Below are 22,607 nucleotides of genomic sequence, written 5' to 3' on the forward strand. Positions count from 1 at the left end.
AAAATACTTTTACGTTGCCGGCTTGTCAGACTTGTCTCGACCTTCTCCTTATATCCAGGCTTGGGACTAGCATTGCACTAGGTAACACTTCAAGAGTTATATAGATGATTCACTATAAACCCACTATCGGAGAAATAACACTATAAACCCACTATCGGAGAAATAATAACGGAAGTACAGGGAAACTGTATATTTCGACTACTATCTGTAGTCCTCTTCAGCAGAAAGAGGACTACAGATAGTAGTCGAAATATACATTTTCCTTGTACTTCTGTTATTATTTCTCCGATAGTGGGTTTATAGTGAACATTTACAAATGTGTTATAACATACCAATTTCCAATAATATAGATGAATTAACCACTTCCATACGGTGACAAAAAAGCTAAGTTGTTTAGAGTCCGTGAGCAGCCGTCGTGATAAACCAGGTATTGGGGTATTGGCTACGTCAGGGCCATCACATATTCTTTAATCTAGTTTATTTTATGATTTGTTATACGTATCTCACCACGATAAAAGTACAGTGTCAGCCGTAGTGGTGGTGGTGGATTGGTAAAGCACTGGCCTCACAAGCCGGAGAACCGGGGTTCGATTCCCCGGCCGGGCGGAGACAAGTTGGGTTTGTCTCCTTTCACGTGTAGCCCCTGTTCACCTAGCAGCGAGTAGGTACGGGACGTTAGTCAAGGAGTTGTGACCTTGCTGTCTCGGTGTGTGGAGTGTGAGTGGTCTCAGACCTACCCAGAGATATGCTAATAATGAGCTCTGAGCTCACTGCCGTAGAGTGGTGTCTGGCTGTCTCGAAAAGAGGCTGCAGCAGATCCGAGGTGAATACATACATAATGCATGAATTTAGTGATACACAAAGGATACACATTCATAAAAGTTCGGAGTTTTTATATAGTACTCTGTATCCAGTTACTACTACTTGTTTCCGCTGTATCTACATCTTTCTGTGCCACACCTACGACGGTACTTTTTCGTTATTTTGCGGTGGGGGGTAAGAATACCACTATCATATTTCAATGCGTGTCGTCAGTGACGTCTATCTAGGTATCTTTTTCTCCCACGAAGAGTCAAACAAACTATCTTATTTGGTCACCCCCCCCCCTCCCGCAAGGTTGGAAAAGACCATTGGTTTGTCGATCTAATTCGTGAAATCGGGATTCTGAATGGTTTTGGCATCTGTAAACACTTGGGTCCTCGTGATCGCCGGTGATCCGTCTATTAGTTCGTGTATCATATGATAATATTGTACATCAATAACGAATAAGATCGTATTTTTGTGGAACAAAATGTCATAGATTTACGCTAATAGAAAATTATTTCATGTTGAGAAATTACGCCAGTATATTTTATCTACTTAATTATTTATTCAATTCTTTATTTGTTCGTTTATCTAGCAGTTTACTTCTTTATTTATTCATCCTATTTATCTACTTTTGCCAGAGAATGCGCATAATCCACTTGCACCCACATTGAACTAAAATCTTCTAATTTTGCCAATGATAAACAACTTAATTCAGCTGAGGGGGAACTCTGGACACCAATTGGTCAAATTTGTCTCGACTGGTTCAATTGTACCTGTGTCACACTAAAATTATTCTTGTCTTACTAAAGCGCCAGTCGATATTATCCAACTGAAGAGTACCTCCGGACACAAACAGGTGAAAGAAAGGGACAATCCAAGTGTCTTGGTCTCAGAGACAGCCAGAACTGTAGGTCGCGTTGCCAGAATAGATAATCAGTTCATGTGTTTTTAAGCTATATATTATATAGAAAAATTACACTAGTACGGGTTTGTAGTCTTTTGCATCAACTGAATGTGGAAGAGTACCTTTGGACTTTCCTCATTCTCGGGAATAAACCATGCGTGGTTGGCTGGATGTCTGTTCATGTATGTGAGGACATATCTGCCTGAATTGTTGGCTATTAGCAATATGTGACATCTAGTTTTCTTGTCCATGTCTTTAGGCCTTAGGGAAGTTACAAGTGTTTGTGAGACCGCGCGCCTAAATGTGGGAGTGTATGTGTGGTTCTAAAGTTCACATTGTGCACATTTATACCTCAAAGGTGCGTTTTTATGGCTCGCTATTTGCGTGATCGATAGGTGCACAAAAAAACTCTGTAGCACTTTAGTAAAAAATAAAATATTTTTAATCTGATTAAAATGAATGTCGTACAGTAATACTTTCTAAAGGCATTCATGCATTTATTGATTTGTCCTGAATAAACGTTTGTATTGCCCGCTCTGCAACTCTTCTCGCGTGTGTTCGTAAAGTCTCGCGAGAACTGCAGCCATATTGGAGGTTTGTTATGATGGGAAATGGAGACGTGATCTTCAACTTACCGTTATTTTTCCATGATGGCAGTCGATTTCTGTGATTATTTTTGGGTAAGTATACCTATAACATGTAAATGAAGTACAGGGTAATCGGTTTTCAATACTAGTGTTGAAATTTAAGTTGTAGAGGCAATTGAATTGAATTAGTGACCGGACCCTCCCCTCTTCGTTGTTTTACAGCACGGATGTGTAAGTTTTCCATGTTTGAGCCCAACTTCACTCCCAGAAGAAGGGTATATGTATATTCTTTTCGGTGCTAAATGATTTAACCCTTATTGTTGTGTTAGTAAGAGTGTAGTTGTTACCTGGAAAGGTTGACAGAGGTGACAGGGGTGGGTGTTGGCTGAACTGAATGGAGAGAGAACTCATAACGTGACGTACTTTTCGTAGTTACGTATTTGAATTTGTTTATGACATTGGCATTGTCTAAGATCGAGGGTTTTCACTATAGTTCGCGATAACATCATGATAAAACCCACATTTTATTAAATTGAATTTGCTCTCGTAGTTTTCAATACCGAGTTCGGTCTCGGTTGGACTTAGAATGTTTTCTTTTGCATTTTAGTAGTTCATTTGTTGTTTACACCAGCATCTTTGGCAAAGTCTTTTGTTTATATTTTGTTTACAGTCAGTGGTTTCTTCAAGTAAAAATACTTTTTAATATAAGTCATAAGAGGAAGTCTTAATCTTTGAATATTTTCAAAATGAAACTGTAGTTGAACAGGTTATCATAGATTTGACACTTGGCAGGTTATTGCAAGTAGGTGCAGATGATTTGAAGTACAATCATGTTTAGAATAGTTGTAACTTGTAAATACATACGTACCTATAGGCTTTTTCCCCATTGTAATGGAAGTGATCAAGTCAAGCATACATTCCTATACCTATTTCACACTCATCCAGAATCCATTTGTCACCTCTCCTGTCGTAGTAGCCCACGGTAAACACACAATTGACAATGCTACATGAATTAGTAAATTGCTTAAGCCAAGCTGTAGTGTGTGTGTAAATGTGGGTTATTTCCATTCTTGCATGAAAGTACTATAAATTACTACAGATTCATACATTATTGAAACTGTGTGTTTCACTAAAAAGACTGTGCTTGGCAAGTTCTCTCTGATATAAGTGTGACTACCATGCCTTCTGAAGTATCACCCTGTACTTTGTCATTCATATAAAATCATTTGTATTTTTCTATAAACATTTAGGCTATTGTTACTTTTTATGAAAATTTTGTATTGAAAATAATTTGATTAGAGAGAAAAAGGAATGGTAAATTTTTTGCATGCAGTAAAGGAAACTGATACTCAGGTTTGGTGGATTAGATTAATGTTCTTTTATAATCAGAACCAGTGTTGAAAAAGTTTGGTAAATTTTTTGCATGCAGTAAAGGAAACTGATACTCAGGTTTGGTGGATTTGATTAATGTTCTTTTATAATCAGAACCAGTGTTGAAAAAGTTATCACATTTAGATTTTTACTGGGTTAGAAATATCCCAGCTTAGACTGAAACGAGCCACAGAACTCTAGAAAAATTAGTATATTTTTTCACCCTACTGTAGAGTGAATTTAATGGTCAGCAATTTATAATGTATAATGGTTTTGGTATGTTAAATAGTCTCGGGTAGTGTCATTTTCCAAATGTGATTGGACAATAGTACTTACTCGTCTTGAACTGTCAGTGGGTGAGAGTGAGGTTTGGTTGGTTAATTTTGGTCTGAAATGTAGATGGCAATACTGCCGTAGTTATAGTAATTTCTGACAAAATCCAACACAAATAATGCAATATACTGTTCTTCTGCCAACTCCATTATGCAGGTAGTGTTTGATTGCTGTTGGTTAAAATATGAAATTTTGAAATTACCTACCAATATTTGGTAAAACTTAATAGTAATGATAATGATAATAAATATTAGTTGCTGGTTATCTAAAGGCTGTAGGTTGTCTGGAAGGGAGACTAGGGCAACAGATTGATTCAATAATGCTAATAATGATAATGATAATAACAATAATGATTATGTCAATAACAAAAGGTTGCTCTTATGAGGGAGATATCCAATCAAAGCATGCGTCCACTCTCCATCCAAGACCAATCCAACACCAATTTATTTTGGAATTTGTGAAGTTTTATCTCACTCGCTCGCACATCAATTTGTATATTTTTTGCATCTATATTACAACTCCAACAACTCTTCTTAGTAACATTTCATGCTGAAATTAATATTAATGGGTACAATTTTTATTTTATTTTTTATTTATTTATTTTTTTTTTTTTTTTTTGTGAAACATGTTTTCTCCCTTTTTCTAACCTAATTTAACCTAAAAATGCATGCAGGGATGGACCTATATCTTGCACACTGGACAGTCATGACACCGCTTCAGTTGTGGGTAGTGGGAAGGTTGTTAGAATTAAATTTTCACCATCCCTTAATCTTAATTTGTGGGAAAACATTACTAAGAAAAGTTGTTGTAATAGTATAGATTCAAAAAAATATACAAATTACTGTGCAAGCGGGTGAGACTAAATGAAGGGTGGTGGAAAGGTTCTGGGAATGATTTTTTCACCATCCCTCAATATTAATGTCTGCAAAAAAAAACATAACTAAGAAAAATTGTTAGAGTTGTTGTAATATAAATGCAAAAAATATACAAATTGCTGCACGAGCGGGTGAGATGAAATTTCACAAGTACCTTTATTTTCCCAATTGTCTTAGTTCCTTGTGATTGAAGGGACATTGCTGTCCACTGACGGGGCTAGAAACAGTGGAGCAAGACCAGTGTCTCTACAGCAGGGTCTGACATCAGAAACAGGTTTACCTCCACTGCTTCATTTACATGATATGCTCGTCATTCACTCGAGATTAAATGGAAAAAATTAGGAGAAATCCCTTTGGGCCATGTCAGTTTATCATCCATTCATAGTCATTTTTCACTCGCATCTATATCTTGCCCTCTCCCTTTCCTACTCAACAGATGTTCCTCTTTTACACAAGGCCCCCTTAACCTCATCCATCCATTCCATTCATGGTCTTCCCATCTTTACTCCATCTACCTCTGCCTTTCACAGTCGTTTTGCTAGTCTTTCTTCACAAATTCTTTCAACAATGCTCATCACGGCATTATGCCGGGTGAGCGCCCCTGCATAATACCATGACAAAAAACAATGACATACCATACAGGGGGGTCATTTTTCATCACAGCATTATGCTGGGTACATGCTGTTAGCATGACGTCACTGCCTCCCAACAAATACCACGTACTGACTCCCGTGCCCGCGTGGCTGCCATGGTGTGAGGAAGTGATGTGCCTTTGTTCTTTCATTTACCCTATCTTTTGTTTGGGTTTCCCTTGGTTTTTGGGCTATACCTTGGTGACTATGGGTAAAAAGAAATTGTTAATGCCTGTAACTATAGCTCAGATAATAGGGCTTCACAAAGCTGGGCTCCAGACAAGAGAAATAGTGGTGAATGTTGGTGTGAGTGAGCGATCTGTGAGAAACTGTGTGAAGCGTTTCAAGGCCAATGGTGGTGTCAAATTACCATCTTCTAAACCTTGGCCTGGCCCCTCGAAGAAGACATCTGTACATATATTGACTGTGGTCAAAAAGCAGCTAGAAAGTACACTTACCATAAGTGCTAGAGAATTGAAAGAAAAAACCCATATCTGTTTTCTGAGGTGTCCATGAGAATAGTCAACAGGCGGATGGGTGTGCTGGGCTACAGTAGCCACCAGCAGGCTAAGAAGCCCGTCCTTACCAAGTGCAGGAGAAACTTAGGATGGATTTTGCACTTAAATGTCATAAGTGGACTCCTCAACAGTGGTCTGAGGTACTTCGGAGTGATGAAGCCACCTTCACTGTCACATGTAACTGTGGTGGACATGTGTACTGGGCCAGAGGTAGCAACCCACTAGACCCACGGTACACTTGTGGGATCACAAAACACCCAGACTCGCTCATGGTTTTGGGGGTGTTTCATTGCTCAGTGTTGGTGAACTCATAGTGCTCCCCAAAAACATGTGTACCAATATAATTATCTGGAGGTGTTGTGTAACAATTTACCTGATGGATTTGACAAGTGTGGGGCTATGATATTCACGCAGGATGACGCAACTTGTCACACCACCAGATCTGTAGTTGGGTGGTTTAAGGACTGATGTGAGCTTCTTTAATAACTGCCCAGGCAATTCCCCTGACCTAAACCCTATTGAAAACTTGTGGTCAGTAGTGAAATTTGATGGGCTTGAGTTTGCTTTATGTAAGGCATGGATTAATATACCTCCCCAGACTCAGGAATTTGTGTGAGTCTTCTTAAATGGCTGAGGGACATTATTAAGCATGAGGGAGGCAGCACCAAGTATTAGAACCTTGGCAAGTGTGCAAATATATTTTTATGGTATGTGTTTTGGTAAGTGTGTAGGGTGGCCAGCATAATGCTGTGACAAGCACTGTATATGCCCAAACCATCCCAGCATTCTTTGTTCTACTCCATGTGCCAGCTCCTTTTCCACCCCTGCCCTCCACCTCACCACACCATTTCTCACTCCATCCTCAAATCTCCACTATACTTCTAACAAGTAATTTCACACACATTTAACTCAATACCTGGGCAATAGGGTGGTGTTGGTCATACCTGTGGTGTGCAATTTTTCAGAGTTAAAGTCTCAAAGTTTTACTAATATAGAATGAAATTTGCTTGGAAAAGTATAGGGAAACCAAATATTAGTTAAGTATTTGCTTTATTTTAGGCATGATGATGTAGTGAAGTTGTGCATTTTGTCACTTGGAGGTAGTAGATGGTGAAAAGTGGTTGTGCATGAGTGAGCTACAGGGAATTTTTCTACTCTGTTCTTTTTTATGCTTTTTGACACTTTGTTCCTCACCTTTGCTGTTTGAATTGTCCACCATTTCATTCCTTTTCATAGGAATGGTTTTTGTGTAAGTTATCTTACATCATACACCACATAGCTAAAATATGTGAAAAAGGCATCAAAAGTAGATGGACTAAACACCTGGAGGAGAATAATATGCTAAATCCGAAACTATTCGGTTTTAGACAAGGAAGACCATGTGCCATAAAATTGATCTGTTTCTATTCAAGGTTAATAGATATAATGCAAGAAAGGAATGGATGGGCAGACTATGCTTTCCTGGACTTACAAAAGGCATTTGATAAAGTACTACACAAAAAACTATTAAGAAAACTCAAAACAACAGGTGTACATGGAAAATTATTGAAATGGATGGAAGATTTCTTGCATGGGAGAAAAATGAGTGGTGCTCAGAGATAAAAACTCTACCTGGGAAGAAATGATAAGTGGAGTCCCACAGGGTTCAGTATTGGCTCCAATAATGTTTGCTATATATGTAAATGTTTTGGGTGAAGTTGTAGAACATTACATGAACTTCTTTGCGGATGATGCAAAACTACTAAAGAAAGTAAGTATGGAAAATGTGAATCACTAGAGAGAGACCTGGACAAGGTCTGGGAATGGAGTCAAAAGTGGGAAGTGAACTTCAACATTAAGAAATGTAGTATAATGGAATTTGGAAAAAGTTAAAAAAAGAATATCAGGGCAATATAAAATTTGCAAAGGAAGTAAAGAGAGTTCTGAAAAGGACCTAGGAGTAATTATCAGCAAAGACATGTCCCCAGACAAGCAGCTAAACAAAATAGTCAGAGAAATCTACAATTTACTAAGATCAATAAAGGTGGCTTTTGATTACTTAGATGAGGTAATGGTAAAAAAAAATACTAGTCATACCGATAAGACCAAGATTGGAGGATGCTGCGACATTATGGGCACCCAGTACAAAAAAGAATATAAGGAAAATAGAAAGAATTCAAAGAGCAATGACAAAGATGGCCCCAACACTTTCAAAATTGGCATACAAGCAAAAATTGTCTAAACTGGAACTACCAACCCTGGAACAAAGAAGAGAAAGAGGCAATCTATTGGCCATTTACAGAATCATGAAAGGCATGGAAGTTCTTGATAGAGAAGACTTATTAAAGTGGGGTAGAAGAAAAACAAGGGGACATGAAAAGAAACGCAAAAAGGATAGCTATAGAAGAGCTCTGAAAAAACAACACCGTGGATCACATGAAGAATTGTCACTCCAGTCTTCGACAGGGTGACAATTCTTCATGTGGACTATCCTAGAGTGACAATTCTTCATGTGGGCCATCCTGGGTTTATGATTCTTCAGATGTATAAGTTGATAACAATAAGCATAACCCTCATTCAACCTAACCAAGCCTAACCTAACTAATCTTTATTCCACTGTTGATATTCGGCAGACTGGGGTGACAATTCTTCAGGTGGGATCTCATGGGGTGACGATTCTTCATGTGGTAACAATTCTTCATGTGGGCATTCGGGGGTGACAATTCTTCATGTTACCCAACACAGTGGTGGATGTCTGGAACAAATTAGATGAAACAATAGTGTGTACAAACACCATACAAGAATTTAAGAACAAACTAGATGTTGCAAAATACAAAGACGGGTCGCTACGTGCATAGTTCCCCTTCCTGTACAATACAACTAGGTAAATACAAAAAGTAGAGGGTTGTGGATAGTACAGAAGTGACTGACATGCCCCTTCCATAATGTCTGAGGAGAATTAAGGAATATGCGGGTAGGTAGGTCTAGTGTGTGGACTCATTCACCCTGTGATACCAAACTTCATTTTAAGACATATGGGAGTGAAATATAGCCTTCACATCATATGATGCATGTTGCAGTTACTATATGTTGCAGGTTAAGGGTTAAATTTCTTCTTTCTGCCTCCCTTGTATTCAAAGTCTCTGCCCAATACAGTGTTGTAAGCAATCACTTTATCCATTCTTGTACACCTGTCAGAAATTTCAAGAAAAGATCTGGACTTTTCCTTGTAATTTATCACATTCCAATGACTTCCCGTGTTCTGTACATTTACAATATACCCCACCATACCTATCATCCCTGTCATAGGCCTTCTCCAATTTAGGGAAACCTCCCAAAACTATTCCTACAATTTGCCAAATACTTCTTGCTTAACCTAGCCTGGCTTAGCTTAATGTAGCTTACCCTATCTTAATCTAGCTTAGCTTATCCTAATGTTACCCTAATCTGTAATTGGTGAAATACTACTATATGTTTTTTCATCAAAAACACAGTTGTATCTTGTTGCATTGCTTCTAAACCAGGCAGTGGGTAGGGTATAGGGCCCTTCATTGACAAGGAGCTAAGAGTGATAGGGAAATGGATGATAGATAGGTGGGTGGGTGCATGCCTTGGCTGGCCACCTCCCATATAAAGGGGAGGAAACCTATTGGTATATAGACAGATAGATATTTTTTTTTTTTTTTAGGGAAATGGATGATAGATAGGTGGGTGGGTGCATGCCTTGGCTGGCCACCTCCCATATAGACAGATAGATATCTGTATGTTAAAACTAAAGTAGCATGCACAAAATGGTTCTCATACAGTGAAAATGGTAATTTGATAAATGTATATTGAAATTGACTGGATGTTTGCATGTAATGCTAAAAGAAATTCTGCTTTGTTAGCTTCAGAAATTTATGATCAGTTATGTAAATGGAGTTGGATGCTCCATCTTATAGCTTCATTTATATACCTTGTATCAGCTTAACCTCTTCAATACAAGTCAAATTCTCGTGGGCAGCATCAACTGCCTGATGTACAATGATTCAATGATGTATCACAATACTTGCATTATAAAATATAAAGTTACAGACATATTGCTCATTCTCTTTCACTCTGAATATTAATAACCACAGGAAATATTATCAGGCCAGTTTGCAGAATATGGGGGTCACTTAGTTACAACCTACAAAATAAATATAATCAAGCATCCTCATATACCCACTTGTGCCTCATGATGGCTATGTAGGTACCATCATATGGGTTAGAGGATCAATAATTACCAGTATATGGTGGTCCTGCAAGATATACTGTGAAGCTGCTCATTTTCAAAATCCATCAACCTCCTCAGCACTATAAGGAGTTGCAACCCTTAAGGGCTGATGCTTGGTCTCTGGATTGGGACCAGTATCTCTCTTGATTTTTGACTGTATTTCTTGCACTTTTTCACACTTGGAGAGCTGATATCCAGTGACTTCTCCCCTCATCCTACTGATTTCAGCCATTGACAAGGAAACAGTTGTACATTAACACAACACAGACAGCAGTCCAAAGTTTCTTTCCAGAAAGATCTGTAGTAGAGTTCAAGGACAATTGCCAGCCACTGTGGGGCTACATGTTTCTCATGTAGTGAAACTTAAGGCAACAATCAATATTATGTAGTTTTATGGGATGGAGTTGGACTTGTAGCATAACTACTCTTCCCCGTAGTTTAAGGATCAGAGTGAATTTTACTCTCTTGGGGAGTTCATAATTTGTAACCTGGTAAATACATAAGAATTTTTGTCAATAAAATGTATGAAATGTTGAGAAATATGAAAAAGTCATTGAAAACATCTGTCCCAGATCAGAATATGCATCAATGTTGTGGACTCCAAACAAGAAGGATATGAGTAATAAAGATAAGATTGAGTTTGTAAAGCATGAGGAACCAAGGACAGCTTGAAAGATATATACATAAACTCAGTGTACATAGGAATTAGGAATACAACACAATAATTCTGACACCTTCAAGTTAAATCTGGCCATTTATTTTTATTGATTTAAGTTCTAATTAATGTTAAAAGTAAGACACTTGGTACAGGAGGAATGCAACATGCTTCAGGAGTGCACTTGCCTTTTTAAGCAGAATTGCATGAGACACAGTAGCTTGTAGTCACTGCAACCCATAGCATCTCTGAGAATCTTAGGATTATATATATATATATATATATATACTGTATATATATATATATATATATATATATATATATATGTATATATATATATCAGTAATTCACAAATACATGTGAAAAATTCCCAGTGGTTTTTCTGCAATATATATGTATATATATATATGTACTGTATATATGTGTGTGTGTATATATATATATATATATATATATATATATATATATGTATATACATATATATATATATATATATATATATATATATATATATATATACACATACATACATACATACATATACCAAGGCTTTTTCCCCCTTCCAAGGGAGGTAGCCAAAAAGGGAAAGGCATAAAAACACTCCCACCCATATATTTACTTTTTTCCATACATAAACTGAATATGATCATCTGGTGTTGACAGAAAATCCCCAACAAGCATAAATGGAGCAAAGGGGTTAATGAGGATCATGTGATTTAGTGAGTTCATTTACATCATTGGTGGGACAAATTTCATTTGGCACCTTAGATAATTATTTCATTCTCAGTAGGAGAATTGTCTTTTTTGTATGGTTTAAGCATACATAGATCATTCAAAAAGAGTCTGTGAGTCTAGATGACAGATGACTCAGTAACAGATTGAATAATTCATAATCTCAAATCAAGCTTGCCTCACTAAAGATACAAATTTCAGGAATGCAAATGCCTTGTTAAAGGCAAAGTCATGCATATCATTACTGTAGAAACCCTTCCAGTGCAACTTCACGGATCAACTTATTGGATTTTTATTTTTTTTTATTTTTTTATTTTTTTATTTTTTTATATGTTCTAGAAGTGTTGCTGAAAGTCCTTCAGTTATTTAGTCTTTAAAATTTTTGTATGCACCCTTGACAGAAATTTGTTGAAAGGCTTGGTCATTTTGAGGTTTTCCCATTTGAATCCAGGATAATGTACTTGATGGCAGAAATGCAACTAGCATCAGTTTGCACTTTTTATTTTGGCTGCTGCTAAGCAATTTCGTTCATCTCCATGGCTGCCCCACAGTAGCAGAAGTTTTATATTGAATCTTGCCTCAGGTAACCCAATCTACACTGGATATATATTTTCTTTTGATATCGGCTGTTGCTAGGCTACTTTATTCATTTCTGTTTCTGTCCTAGTTAATACATGTCATATGGGAGGTCACTTTTTCTTGTACTCTGTCACCTGCCAGGGCAATGAAAGGGTCCTCTTTATGTCCAAAGTAATGCCATTATAGATGTTTGCTCACAATTACATTTGCCGGAGTTTACTTTTCACTCGTGTCATGTATAATGTAACATAAGTACTGGAACAACATACAGTAGATGGAATATACTTTATAATGAAAGTCTGTAGGTGGAATGTGCTGTATTATAGAAGTCTAAAGTATTCATTATATGCTAAATACAGTGGACAAGTGAACCAATGTGGGAAGAAGTGAGGTTGTCTGGGATGTGGTATGTATCAGCCAGTCACTGACCGATGGTCATAAACTTGGATTACTAAGGATAGGATTTCAAATTATTGTGACCAAGTGGTCTTATGCATTGGTATGTTTATAATGCAAGTGTTAGACACTGTAATACACTTAGACTCTTCTATATATATATATATATATATATATATATATATATATATGTATATATATATATATATATATATATATATATATATATATATATATATATTAATTTTAATACAGAGGAATTATTAAGCTGTTCACATCATGGGGATTCTCTTGGTTAAATAAAATTATTTGATGGCAGCCAGAACAAACATACAGTATATCATGTATAGCAGTGAAAGAGTGATTTAAAAAAGGCATAGCCCTTCTCCATAGGATTTCCCATGATTTTTTTTTTTTTTTTTTTTTTTCATGAACTCTCTTGCTCAGGACAAAGATGATGCCATATGAAAGTACTATACTTTGGTTTTGGCACTTGGGATCATTACTTAGAGTGAATGCTCATTGTAACCTCTGCACCATGACCAAGATTGGAAGCCATACTCTTGACCTTTCCACCAGCCACTGATCAGTAGCTAGAACAAATGTATAAGTTATAAGAAACAGTGGAAGGGTTAATAAAGGATTATAACATATTGTAGGGTGATATTTTAAAGGAAGAGTTCAGTATGGTAGTAAGAGATGTGATATGGTAGGGTCTGACCTTGCCCAATAAACCATGAGTTGGTAGATACTATTAGGTGCAGTAAATTTTGCATTTTGATATAAGCATAATTACAGGATTCTCAAACTTTGATGACCACTTATCAGTTATAGTTATGAAGACTAGTCAAGGAGGTAAACACTGTTGGTATTTCAAAACATTTCATACACAAAATTCAACAATGGTTACCCTTTAAAGGTGTGATGAAGTTTGATACTAGAAGTGTACTCTGATCCTGTCAGTGATCCGCATGAGCGCCAGTGTTCTGCAGCTAGTGTTTTATTTATTCATCAATGTTGTTGTGAAGCTTCACTTAACAAGAGAGGCTTGTAGTGCTGTTACAGAATGGAACTCCAGTAATTGAATTTGGGGTTGTTGATGATAAATATTATCTTTTGATTATAAATTATTACTTTAAGCTTCCGTCCCTCTATTTTGATACCCTTTAAATCTTGCCACTACCACTTACGTGACATCCTTCATCACTTTGGCACAATATTTTCCCCAAAGATAGAAGGACTGGTCTTTGGTGTCAAAATAGTTTTTGAGGAAAAATCTCTCTCTCTCTCTCTCTCTCTCTCTCTCTCTCTCTCTCTCTCTCTCTCTCTCTCTCTCTCTCTCTCTCTCTCTCTCTCTCTCTCTCTCTCTCTCTCTCTCTCTCTCTCTCTCTCTCTCTCTCTCTCTCTCTCTCTCTCTCTCTCTCTCTCTCATCTCTCTCTCTCTCTCTCTCTATCTCTCTCTCTCTCTCTCTCTCTCTCTCTCTCTCTCTCTCTCTCTCTCTCTCTCTCTCTCTCTCTCTCTCTCTCTCTCTCTCTCTCTCACTCTCTCTCTCTCTCTCTCTCTCTAATTTCATATTGAAATATGATGGTCTTTTGGGGGTGACAGTGATACATGAAAAGGAAGAAACATGAGTAAAAAAAATATATTTTTCATTGTAATTTATAAGTTTGTTGAACTTGTAAATGTCTACAGGTCCATGAAACTGGAGAGGAGGTTGTTTGATCAACCTTTTGCCTCAAGTCTCTTGCAGGAGACCCATAGCCCCAAGGCAACTGCCAACAGCCACTGGGCAGGCCCATAGGCCACTCAGTACTGTGTTGTTGTCTAGAAATTGTTAATGTGAGACAGTGTTGGAAGAGGTGTGCATTGTCTTTCTCACCAATTGATGGTTATCCATCAAAGTGATGAGGATTGTTATAATTCGTAAGATATTCATGTCAAGATCTGTGGGTATGGAGAGGAGAGTTCAATCAGTGCCCAGAAGTATTAGTTGCAATGAGGACAGAGAATGTTACATCAGATGAAACATTAGCATTGTTGTTTTTCCTGGCCAATCTGGATTGTACAACTGAAGCAGTTCTTTCACCTTCAAAGTATTTCATGCCTTGTACAAGTTTATGCCATCCTTCCTCTGTCCTGTGCTGACTCCTCCCATATCCCCCTGAGGATTGATACCAAAGGCCTTTACTGATGTTTTCAGTATGTCCTTGATATACTTATTTGCATCTCCTTAATGCTTGCCTTGCTGCAGTTGTCCAGACAATAGTTGTTTTATAAACCAGTGCACTGTCAGTCATCCAGGCTTTGTGGCCTGCATTAGAATGGTGTGGTCGGTAGGCAAATTTGCATGAGTACCATAAGTACTTCAGTGTCAGGTATTCTGTCTTGCTATGTATGTTCAGTATTTTTTTCAGGCATGTGGTGTGAAAACAGTTTAGCTTCTTAGCATGGCAATTGTCCATGTCTCACAGCCAGAGTGGTTGTGAGCACTAGCACAGTAAACCTTGATCTTGATGCTGTGTCACATGCCTCTCCTGCTTCCAGAGGTAGCACTTGCTTTTGCAGTCCTAGGAATGACCAACGACTTCAGTGCTGCCAAGATAGGGGAATTCCACTGTATTCAGTCACTGCCTATTGATGGTGATGTTTGGTTTAGCATAAAATATTCCTGGTCGGGACCAATGACAGGAGTCTACATGTCGTGGTTTTGGAAGATGGACAGCAAAGTTGCCCATTTTCAAAACACATTAACCCTCCTCACCTCAGGCATTTGGCATGGAAGCAGTTTAGTTTTTTAGCATGGCATTTGTCTACCATCCATGCTTGGGTCTAGGGTGTTCTTTAATGGGCAGATACCTGGCAGACAGTTTGTAATTGAAAGGCTATCTTTAGCACAAGCCTGCAAGAGTAGGTGCCCATTGCTGCTTCAGTTTTCAATACCTGATCACATCCTCCAAGGAGATGGAGTCAAGAGCCAACTATTGATGTTGAAATCACTGAAAATGATGTGTTTGTCTGCATTAGAAATGGTTATGATGATGGCATTAAGGTCTGTAGAACTTGATTTTGATCTCCTGAGGGTTGTTCATGGTAGGGGCATAAGCACAGACCATAATGATGTACTCTTCATGCAAAGCTTGCCAACAAGTGTTGACTACAAACCTAACTCATCACAAATATGGTCTGCTATGCTAAGAGTGTGTAACCTTTGCTTCCTTAGTACAGTTTTCTCTCATATGTCAGTTTGGTTTCATGTAATGCAGCGATGTCATTGCTTTATCTGTTAGTTTTGCTTGCTCTAAGTGATGAGTCTTTCAGGTTTATTTGAACTTGTCTTGTCCAGGAGAATGTGAATATTCTGCATGGCAGTATTTAGGGATAGGCAGATCTTTCTTCCTTGATGTCTTCTTTTGCCCCACAAGTGTAGGGTCCCTGCCAGCCACAGTAGGCTTGTTAGGGTAATATGGAGTAGGCAGTTTTTAGGGGACCAATTCTAGCCCTTTCCTCTTGTCAGGGAGATGAGCAGTATTGTCCTTAAGAGTGCTGCTCAGATGCATTGACAGCTACCAGACTCCACTGCTGCTGCTTTGGTGTGAATGACCACATGGACTGAGCTGCCTTTGTGCAGGGTTGCATCTGTGGCTGCCAGTGTATCCTTACCTGTCAGAATGCCACTTGCCTGTCACCACAGGACTTGATGTAGGAGTTGGGTGAAGGGTGATTAATGACTTGTATGAACAGATTCCAGTGAGGATAGTACAGCACTATCCACTGCTAGACATCTGAATCCAATGGTAAGACAAGGTCTAGATGGAGATAGTGTGGATGCAGGAGCTGCTGGAGACTTGGCAAGACAAGAAACTAGTGCCCACAGGGCTCCACTCTAGTTTTCTAGACAGCTGTTGGCTCACAGTGGAGCTTATCCATTGATTTGACTGGTCTTGGTTTTGATTCTGCAGGGTGTCGAGACACCCTCCTTACTGGACATGCTTCAGTTAGAACTGTTTTACATGCTGGGCCGTGTGGCCATGAGACAGAGAAGTAGAGGGACTAAGAAGGAAGATCTGTGGGGTTTAGATGAGTGAGAGGGTTTGTGTTCATTGTTGACTGTAAAAGAGTAGTAGTGAAAGTAAATTTGCATATGATGATAGGTGAGGGTGACTTGTGTTCTTTGACCCTTTGGTTGTCCTCAGTTGGATAAAATTACCTGTCAGCAGCCAGAATAAAGCTTTTGGTCATTCTTTGCAGTGGAGGGAAGCATAACAAAGGCAGCAATCAAGTTTGTGCAATAAGGGGTGAAGATGACACATATCTAACATGTTCAAGCTAGGAATTTTCTGTTTATATTTCCTAGGCACTGGGAGGCCATTTTTTCAGCCAAGGGGTACATTATTAGATACTGTAGTGAAGGCATATCTTGAAGTGGGTGTCCTCATGTTGTATATTGTTATTTATGTATTTATAATTTGATGTAATTTAGAGAATTCATAACAAACCCACAGGTTCAGTTTTTGAACTAGAGTAATGAAGAAATGAGATGTGGAAAATTGGGTGTACTGGTGTACAATTTTTTTTTTTTTTTTTTTTTGTCAGGGGAGCTAGTTAGCGTTGATTGAAACATTTTGGGAAATCAGAATCCAGAATTTTATAGTTGCAAAGTAGGAAACAGCCATTGAGGTAGCAATATTTTCCCCCAAAGCTGAATGAAATTATTTGGTATAGAATGAAATGTGTGTATGACTATTATAAAAGGGTTGATACAGCCTTGACACGTATAGGTAAATGGGGCTTTATAAGATCAAGCCTTTTGACGAAATAGGCATATTCGAGCACAGATATGTACATTGCCATTGCCTGTTTTCACAAGGAGAATGAGTGCTCCCTTGGTGTTACACGTTCTTTGGTATGGACGGATGTGTGCAGATACCTCTCTATATGTGGAAACTCTAAAATTAGAAAATCATCAATATTCGGAATGAAAACTCCCGATAGAGAACGGTCTGTATAAGGCCAGTGTGGCCGCTTGGAGGAGGCCCAAGCCCTGTGGACTGACGCTGCCCGGCGCGTCCTCCTGGTGGAAGAAGAGGGACAAATATTGTGGTGTAGCACTGTGCTAGGGCGTGATATGCCTCCTCATTCTTCGCTGATGATGTCATTCACAAACGACCTGAATGCTTGGCTTTCCCGCTTCCTTGCATGCTTGTTAGTAGCTCTTCTCGCCAATGCACGCCAAACTCTTCACCATCTCTGTTCAACCCCCTCCCCCCCACGCCCCCGGCCTTACTTCGTCTCCTTCCACCTCCATTCGTCCCCGCCTCCTCCTCCTCCTCCCCCCCCCCAGCCCCCTTTTCATCTTTCCTTATCACCCCCCTTACTCATCCTCGTTATCACTCATCCTCGTCCTTCCTCTGTTTCCCGTCGCCCTCTCCATTTCGTCCTCTTCCTCCTCCTCCTCCTCCTCCTCATCCTATGCCTCTTACTTTTCCTCCTCTTCCTGCTCCTCCTCGTCATCTTCGTCCTTTACCTCCCTATACTCCTCTTCCTCGCTCCTCCTCCTCCTCCTCCTCCTCCTCCTCCTCCTCCTCCTCCTCCTTGTCCTCGTGCTCTTGTCCTCATCCACCACCCCATCCTCCTCCTCTTCGTCCTCGTCCTCGTCTTTCTTGTCCTCTCTCTCTCGTCCTCTTCGTCTTCTTCCTTCTCCTCCTCTTCCTCCTCATCCTCCTATTCGTCCTCGTCTTCCTTGTCCTCGTGCTCTTGTCCTCATCCTCCACCCCATCCTCCTCCTCTTCGTCTTCTTCGTCTTCTTCCTTTTCCTCCTCCTCCTCTTCGTCCTCGTCCTTGTCCTCGTCCTCCCTTTCGCCCTGCTGTTGCCCTCTTTGTACTCCCCGTCGTCCTCCTCGAGCTCCTCATCCTCATCTTCGTCCTCCTCTCATCCTCGTCCTCCTGTCATCCTTGCCGTAGCCCTCCTCGAACCCTTCCTTTTTCTCATTCAGCACCTGCTATTCATCCTCATCCTAGTCCTTCTTGTCCTCCTCATCCTCGTCCTCCTCTTCTTCCTTCTCCGTGTCCTCCTCCTCCTCCTCCTGCTCACTTTCTTCCTCATTTCTTCTCTTCCTCGTTCTATTCCTACTTCCTTTGCCTCCTCCTCCTCCAACTCCTTTTCCTTTCTCTTACTCTTTCTCCTCTTCGACCTCTTCTTCGACCCCTTCTTCGTCCTGCCTGTCGTCCTCCTCGCCTTTGTCGTCTTCATCCTCCAACTCCTTCTCGTATTCTTTCTCTTCCTACTTGTTCTCCGCTTCTTCCTTTTCCTTCGACCTCCTCCTCTTCGTCCTCCTTGCCCTCCTCGGTCTCCACCATGTCCTTTCCATCTTCCTTTACCTCTCATTTCTTCTCCCCTTCACCTTCCCCTCTCCCCCTTCCCCCCTCCCCCTCCCCCTTCCGCCCTCCCCCTTCCCCTTCCCCCTTCCCTCTCTCCTCCTTCCCTCTCCAATCCCCCTCCTACTTTCCTCCCCTTCCCCTTCCTCTCCCCTTCCCCTTTCTCTTCCCTTCCCACCCTCCTCCCTACTTCCCCTTCTCACCTCCGCCACCTCCTCCTCCTCCTCCTCCTCCTCCTCCTCCTCCCTCTCTTGTTTTCAGCCTCACTCCAGCCGCTCCTCCAAGCCCGCTGTCAGCTTATTTTGTATCTCCTGCCTTCCCCCCCCCCCTCTCTCTCTCTCTCTCTCTCTCTCTCTCTCTCTCTCTCTCTCTCTCTCTCTCTCTCTCTCTCTCTCTCTCTCTCTCTCTCTCTCTCTCTCTCTCTCTCTCTCTCTCTCAACATCATTCCTCCCCCTCCGCATTGTCTGCATCTTCGATCGTTTTGTCAGCATCCTCTTCCTGATTCTTTTGATCCACTTACCTTACTCTCCTTCATCCAGCCCGTCATTTGAATCATCCAGCTCCTCCAGTTCCTCCTCCTATTCATCCTGTTATTCCTCCACCCTCTCTTAATTCCTCCCATTTCTCCTCTTCCTAATTCTCCTCGTCTTATTTGTCCTCAGCCCCATTCCTCCTATATCTGTTAATCCTCCTATCCCACCTCATTTCCTCCTATTCCACCATAATTTCCTCCTATTCCTCCTCCTATGCCTCCTTCCTTCTCCTTCCTCCTCCTTCCTCCTTTCTCCTCCTTCCCCTTCCTCTTCCTTCCTCTTCCTTTCCTCCTTCCTCTTGTCCCTCCTCTTCTTCCTTCTCCACTTCTTCCTTCTCAGCTTCCTCCTCCCTCCTCCACTTCATTCTCATATCTCCTCCCTTCTCTCTTTACTCCCGTTCCCCTCTTCTCCATCATATGTACTCATTCTCCTCCTCCCCTCTCCTTCCCTCTCTGCTACTCACCCTCTCATGCCTCTCTCCTCTTCCTCCTCGTCACCCTCTCTTCTCCTCTCTCCTCTCCTGCTCTCTCTCCTCCCCTTACACCCCTCCTCCCCCTTCTGCATCATATGCACTCCCCCCCCCTTTCCCGCCCCCCTTCTTCCTGCCACTGGTGTTGGTCGCTGTTGGTGGAGCGGAAACTCGGCCACTTTGTTGTGAATGAGCGGAGCTGAGTCGGGCTGCGCTTGGCGGCGTCAGGGAAGCATCCGTTGGGTGGGGGCGGGGGGTGGGGGGGAACTCGTTGGGTCGTCTTGGTACTAACACCCCCCCCCCTCCTCCTCCCTCTACCATTGTGTTCCTGAGCTCTCGAGAACTGCCTTTCTTTGCCCATAGCTGTGTCGGAGTGTTGTGTTTTCGTGATTATCTCTGCTTTAGCCTCATTGTTATTATTTCATTTTGTTATTATTTCATTTGACTTGTTTATTTGCTTTTATTTTACTTTAATTAATGTTATTTTTTTGTGTTTATTTTTTGCGTGGTGCCCAATTTGGGATGTCACAGTCAAGTGGTTGCTAATGACCACAGCGAAGTCAATTAAAGATTGCGGGCTAAGTTATCGTAAAATCAGGTGGAATTCAACCCAGTGTACAACACGGGGTTCCATCTCCCAGCTCAAGGATGGAATACACTGGGTGCCATGGCATTAGCCAGAACAAAATATCTAAAATGCGTCATCATATTAAGGAGGTTCATTAATGTATGAAGATCCGGGCGGGCGTCAGTCCCGTAAGCTGAAAAAATAATAATAAAATTAGAAATAGATGAATTAATAAATAAATAAATGTATGTAGTCGGCCGCCCTTTTGGTGGTGGGAAGAACGGTGTGGCTACTGCGGTAGTGGTGGTGCTTTGTCTGCTTCGCCCTGGTGTTTGTGGACAATGAGATCCTTGTTCCTCCCCAGGGCGGAGTGGGCGCCCCAAGAGGCTCGGCAGCGATAGCGTTTGTGTAGATCTTAAGAGTGTTTGCTCTTCTCGTCAGGAGGGTTTTGTTGTCCTTCGAGTCTTCGACTGTCTTAAAACGACTATAGTTATTATTGACAGAACTATACTACTACTACTACCGTAACTACATGCTACCACTACCTACGGCTACCGCTACCACAACTATAACCGCTATTGTAATTACTAATAATACTTGTTACACTTAGGGACGTAACTAACATTTGTCGCAAGAAAGTGGGTCTCCATGGTGCCACATGCAGGAGAGTGTTGTTCTTAATTCTGGTGTGTCATGTCTAAAAATATTCGCCGTGTAATAATCCTCTGCAGTATCTGGCAGCAGCCAGTTTGGACATCAAACGCGGTTATTTTTCAGCACCGCAAGTGTCGGTTGTCAAACCGGGAGGAAAGACGGTCAGTGCACGGTTAATTTACACGTGATATATGAGTCACGGCGCAAGATGGATGCGTAGATGGCTTGTAGTGATGCCCCAGTATGAATGGTTAAGGTGCTTATGTAGAGACGTTGAGTTTCGACCAAGGCCGTCACCTCAGCCTTGGGTGCTTGGGCATCAGCCAACCGTTGTGCACGCACACACACACACACACACACACACACACACACACACACACACACACACACACACACACACACACACACACACACGACTCGGTGGCGCAGTTGGTAGAGCGATGAATTTGCATGGTGGTAGTGCTTGGGTGTGTGTGTGTGTGTGTAAGGTCATAGCATTACCCATAGATCGGACCTACGAGCTCTGAGCTAAGTGAATACACACACAGACTTGTTATGTGTGTTTGTATTTGCCTAATTGTAGTATACAGGAAAGGAGCAACGCTCGTTGGGTCCCGTCTCCTACTTTCCAACTTATCATACCCACTCTCAAATTCATGTACGTTTCTGACGTAATCCATGTCCTTGATTTGCAAGGACGACGATGTCAATCAAATAATGTCGACAGTTGTCCCCGGACTCGAACCCGGTAGCATAGTTGGTAGAGCAACGACCTGCCACGCGCAAGTCTCGGGTTCGAGTCCGGGGACAACTGTCGGAATTATTTTATATATATATATATATATATATATATATATATATATATATATATATATATATATATATATAATCATGTATTGTTCCAGCTTGGACTGTATCTCCCAAACTATTCCAAGTATTTTTGCATCTATGTGGAAAATGAATTTCTTCACATCCTTCAGACATTGTGGGCGTTCTTTGGTCCCATAACCCCGTAAAGTCCTCCTATCCTTAATCAAGAGATCTCATCTGTCAATGGAATCTATCCCCTTTAATGACCTGAATATTGTAATCATATCATCTCTTTCTCTTCGATCTGTCAAAGTTGGTATGGTTTATCTGCCAGGCTGGGGACCAGTTGGTTGTGTGTGTGTGTGTGTGTGTGTGTGTGTGTGTGTGTGTGTGTGTGTGTAAGTGTGTGTAAGTTTGTAAAGTCACAACACTGCCCATAGATCGGGTCATATATGAACTTTGAGCTCATTCGGGAGAGAAATACCTGTGGATCAATAGTCCAGCATGTGATCGAAGACCGTGGTGAAACGCACGTGCACACACACACACACACACACACACACACACACACACA

At 40.7% G+C, this 22,607-nt stretch overlaps 1 protein-coding gene across 7 annotated transcripts in view; it reads left to right on the plus strand.

Annotated features, from left to right (window-relative positions):
* The first annotated feature begins 2,253 nt into the window (after positions 1-2,253).
* LOC143039941 (F-BAR domain only protein 2) overlaps positions 2,254-22,607 on the plus strand; it is a 154,956-nt gene continuing 134,602 nt past the window's right edge. For all 7 annotated transcript variants that reach the window (XM_076210397.1, XM_076210400.1, XM_076210399.1 and 4 more), the window contains exon 1: positions 2,254-2,391. In XM_076210397.1, the coding sequence (XP_076066512.1) occupies positions 2,359-2,391 (33 nt within the window). In that variant the 5' untranslated portion in view covers positions 2,254-2,358. The remainder of the gene's footprint in view (positions 2,392-22,607) is intronic.

Source organism: Oratosquilla oratoria, chromosome 27, assembly GCF_046742065.1.
Source record: "Oratosquilla oratoria isolate Oo_2021 chromosome 27, ASM4674206v1, whole genome shotgun sequence".
In the NCBI taxonomy this organism is placed as follows: Eukaryota; Metazoa; Arthropoda; class Malacostraca; order Stomatopoda; family Squillidae; genus Oratosquilla; species Oratosquilla oratoria.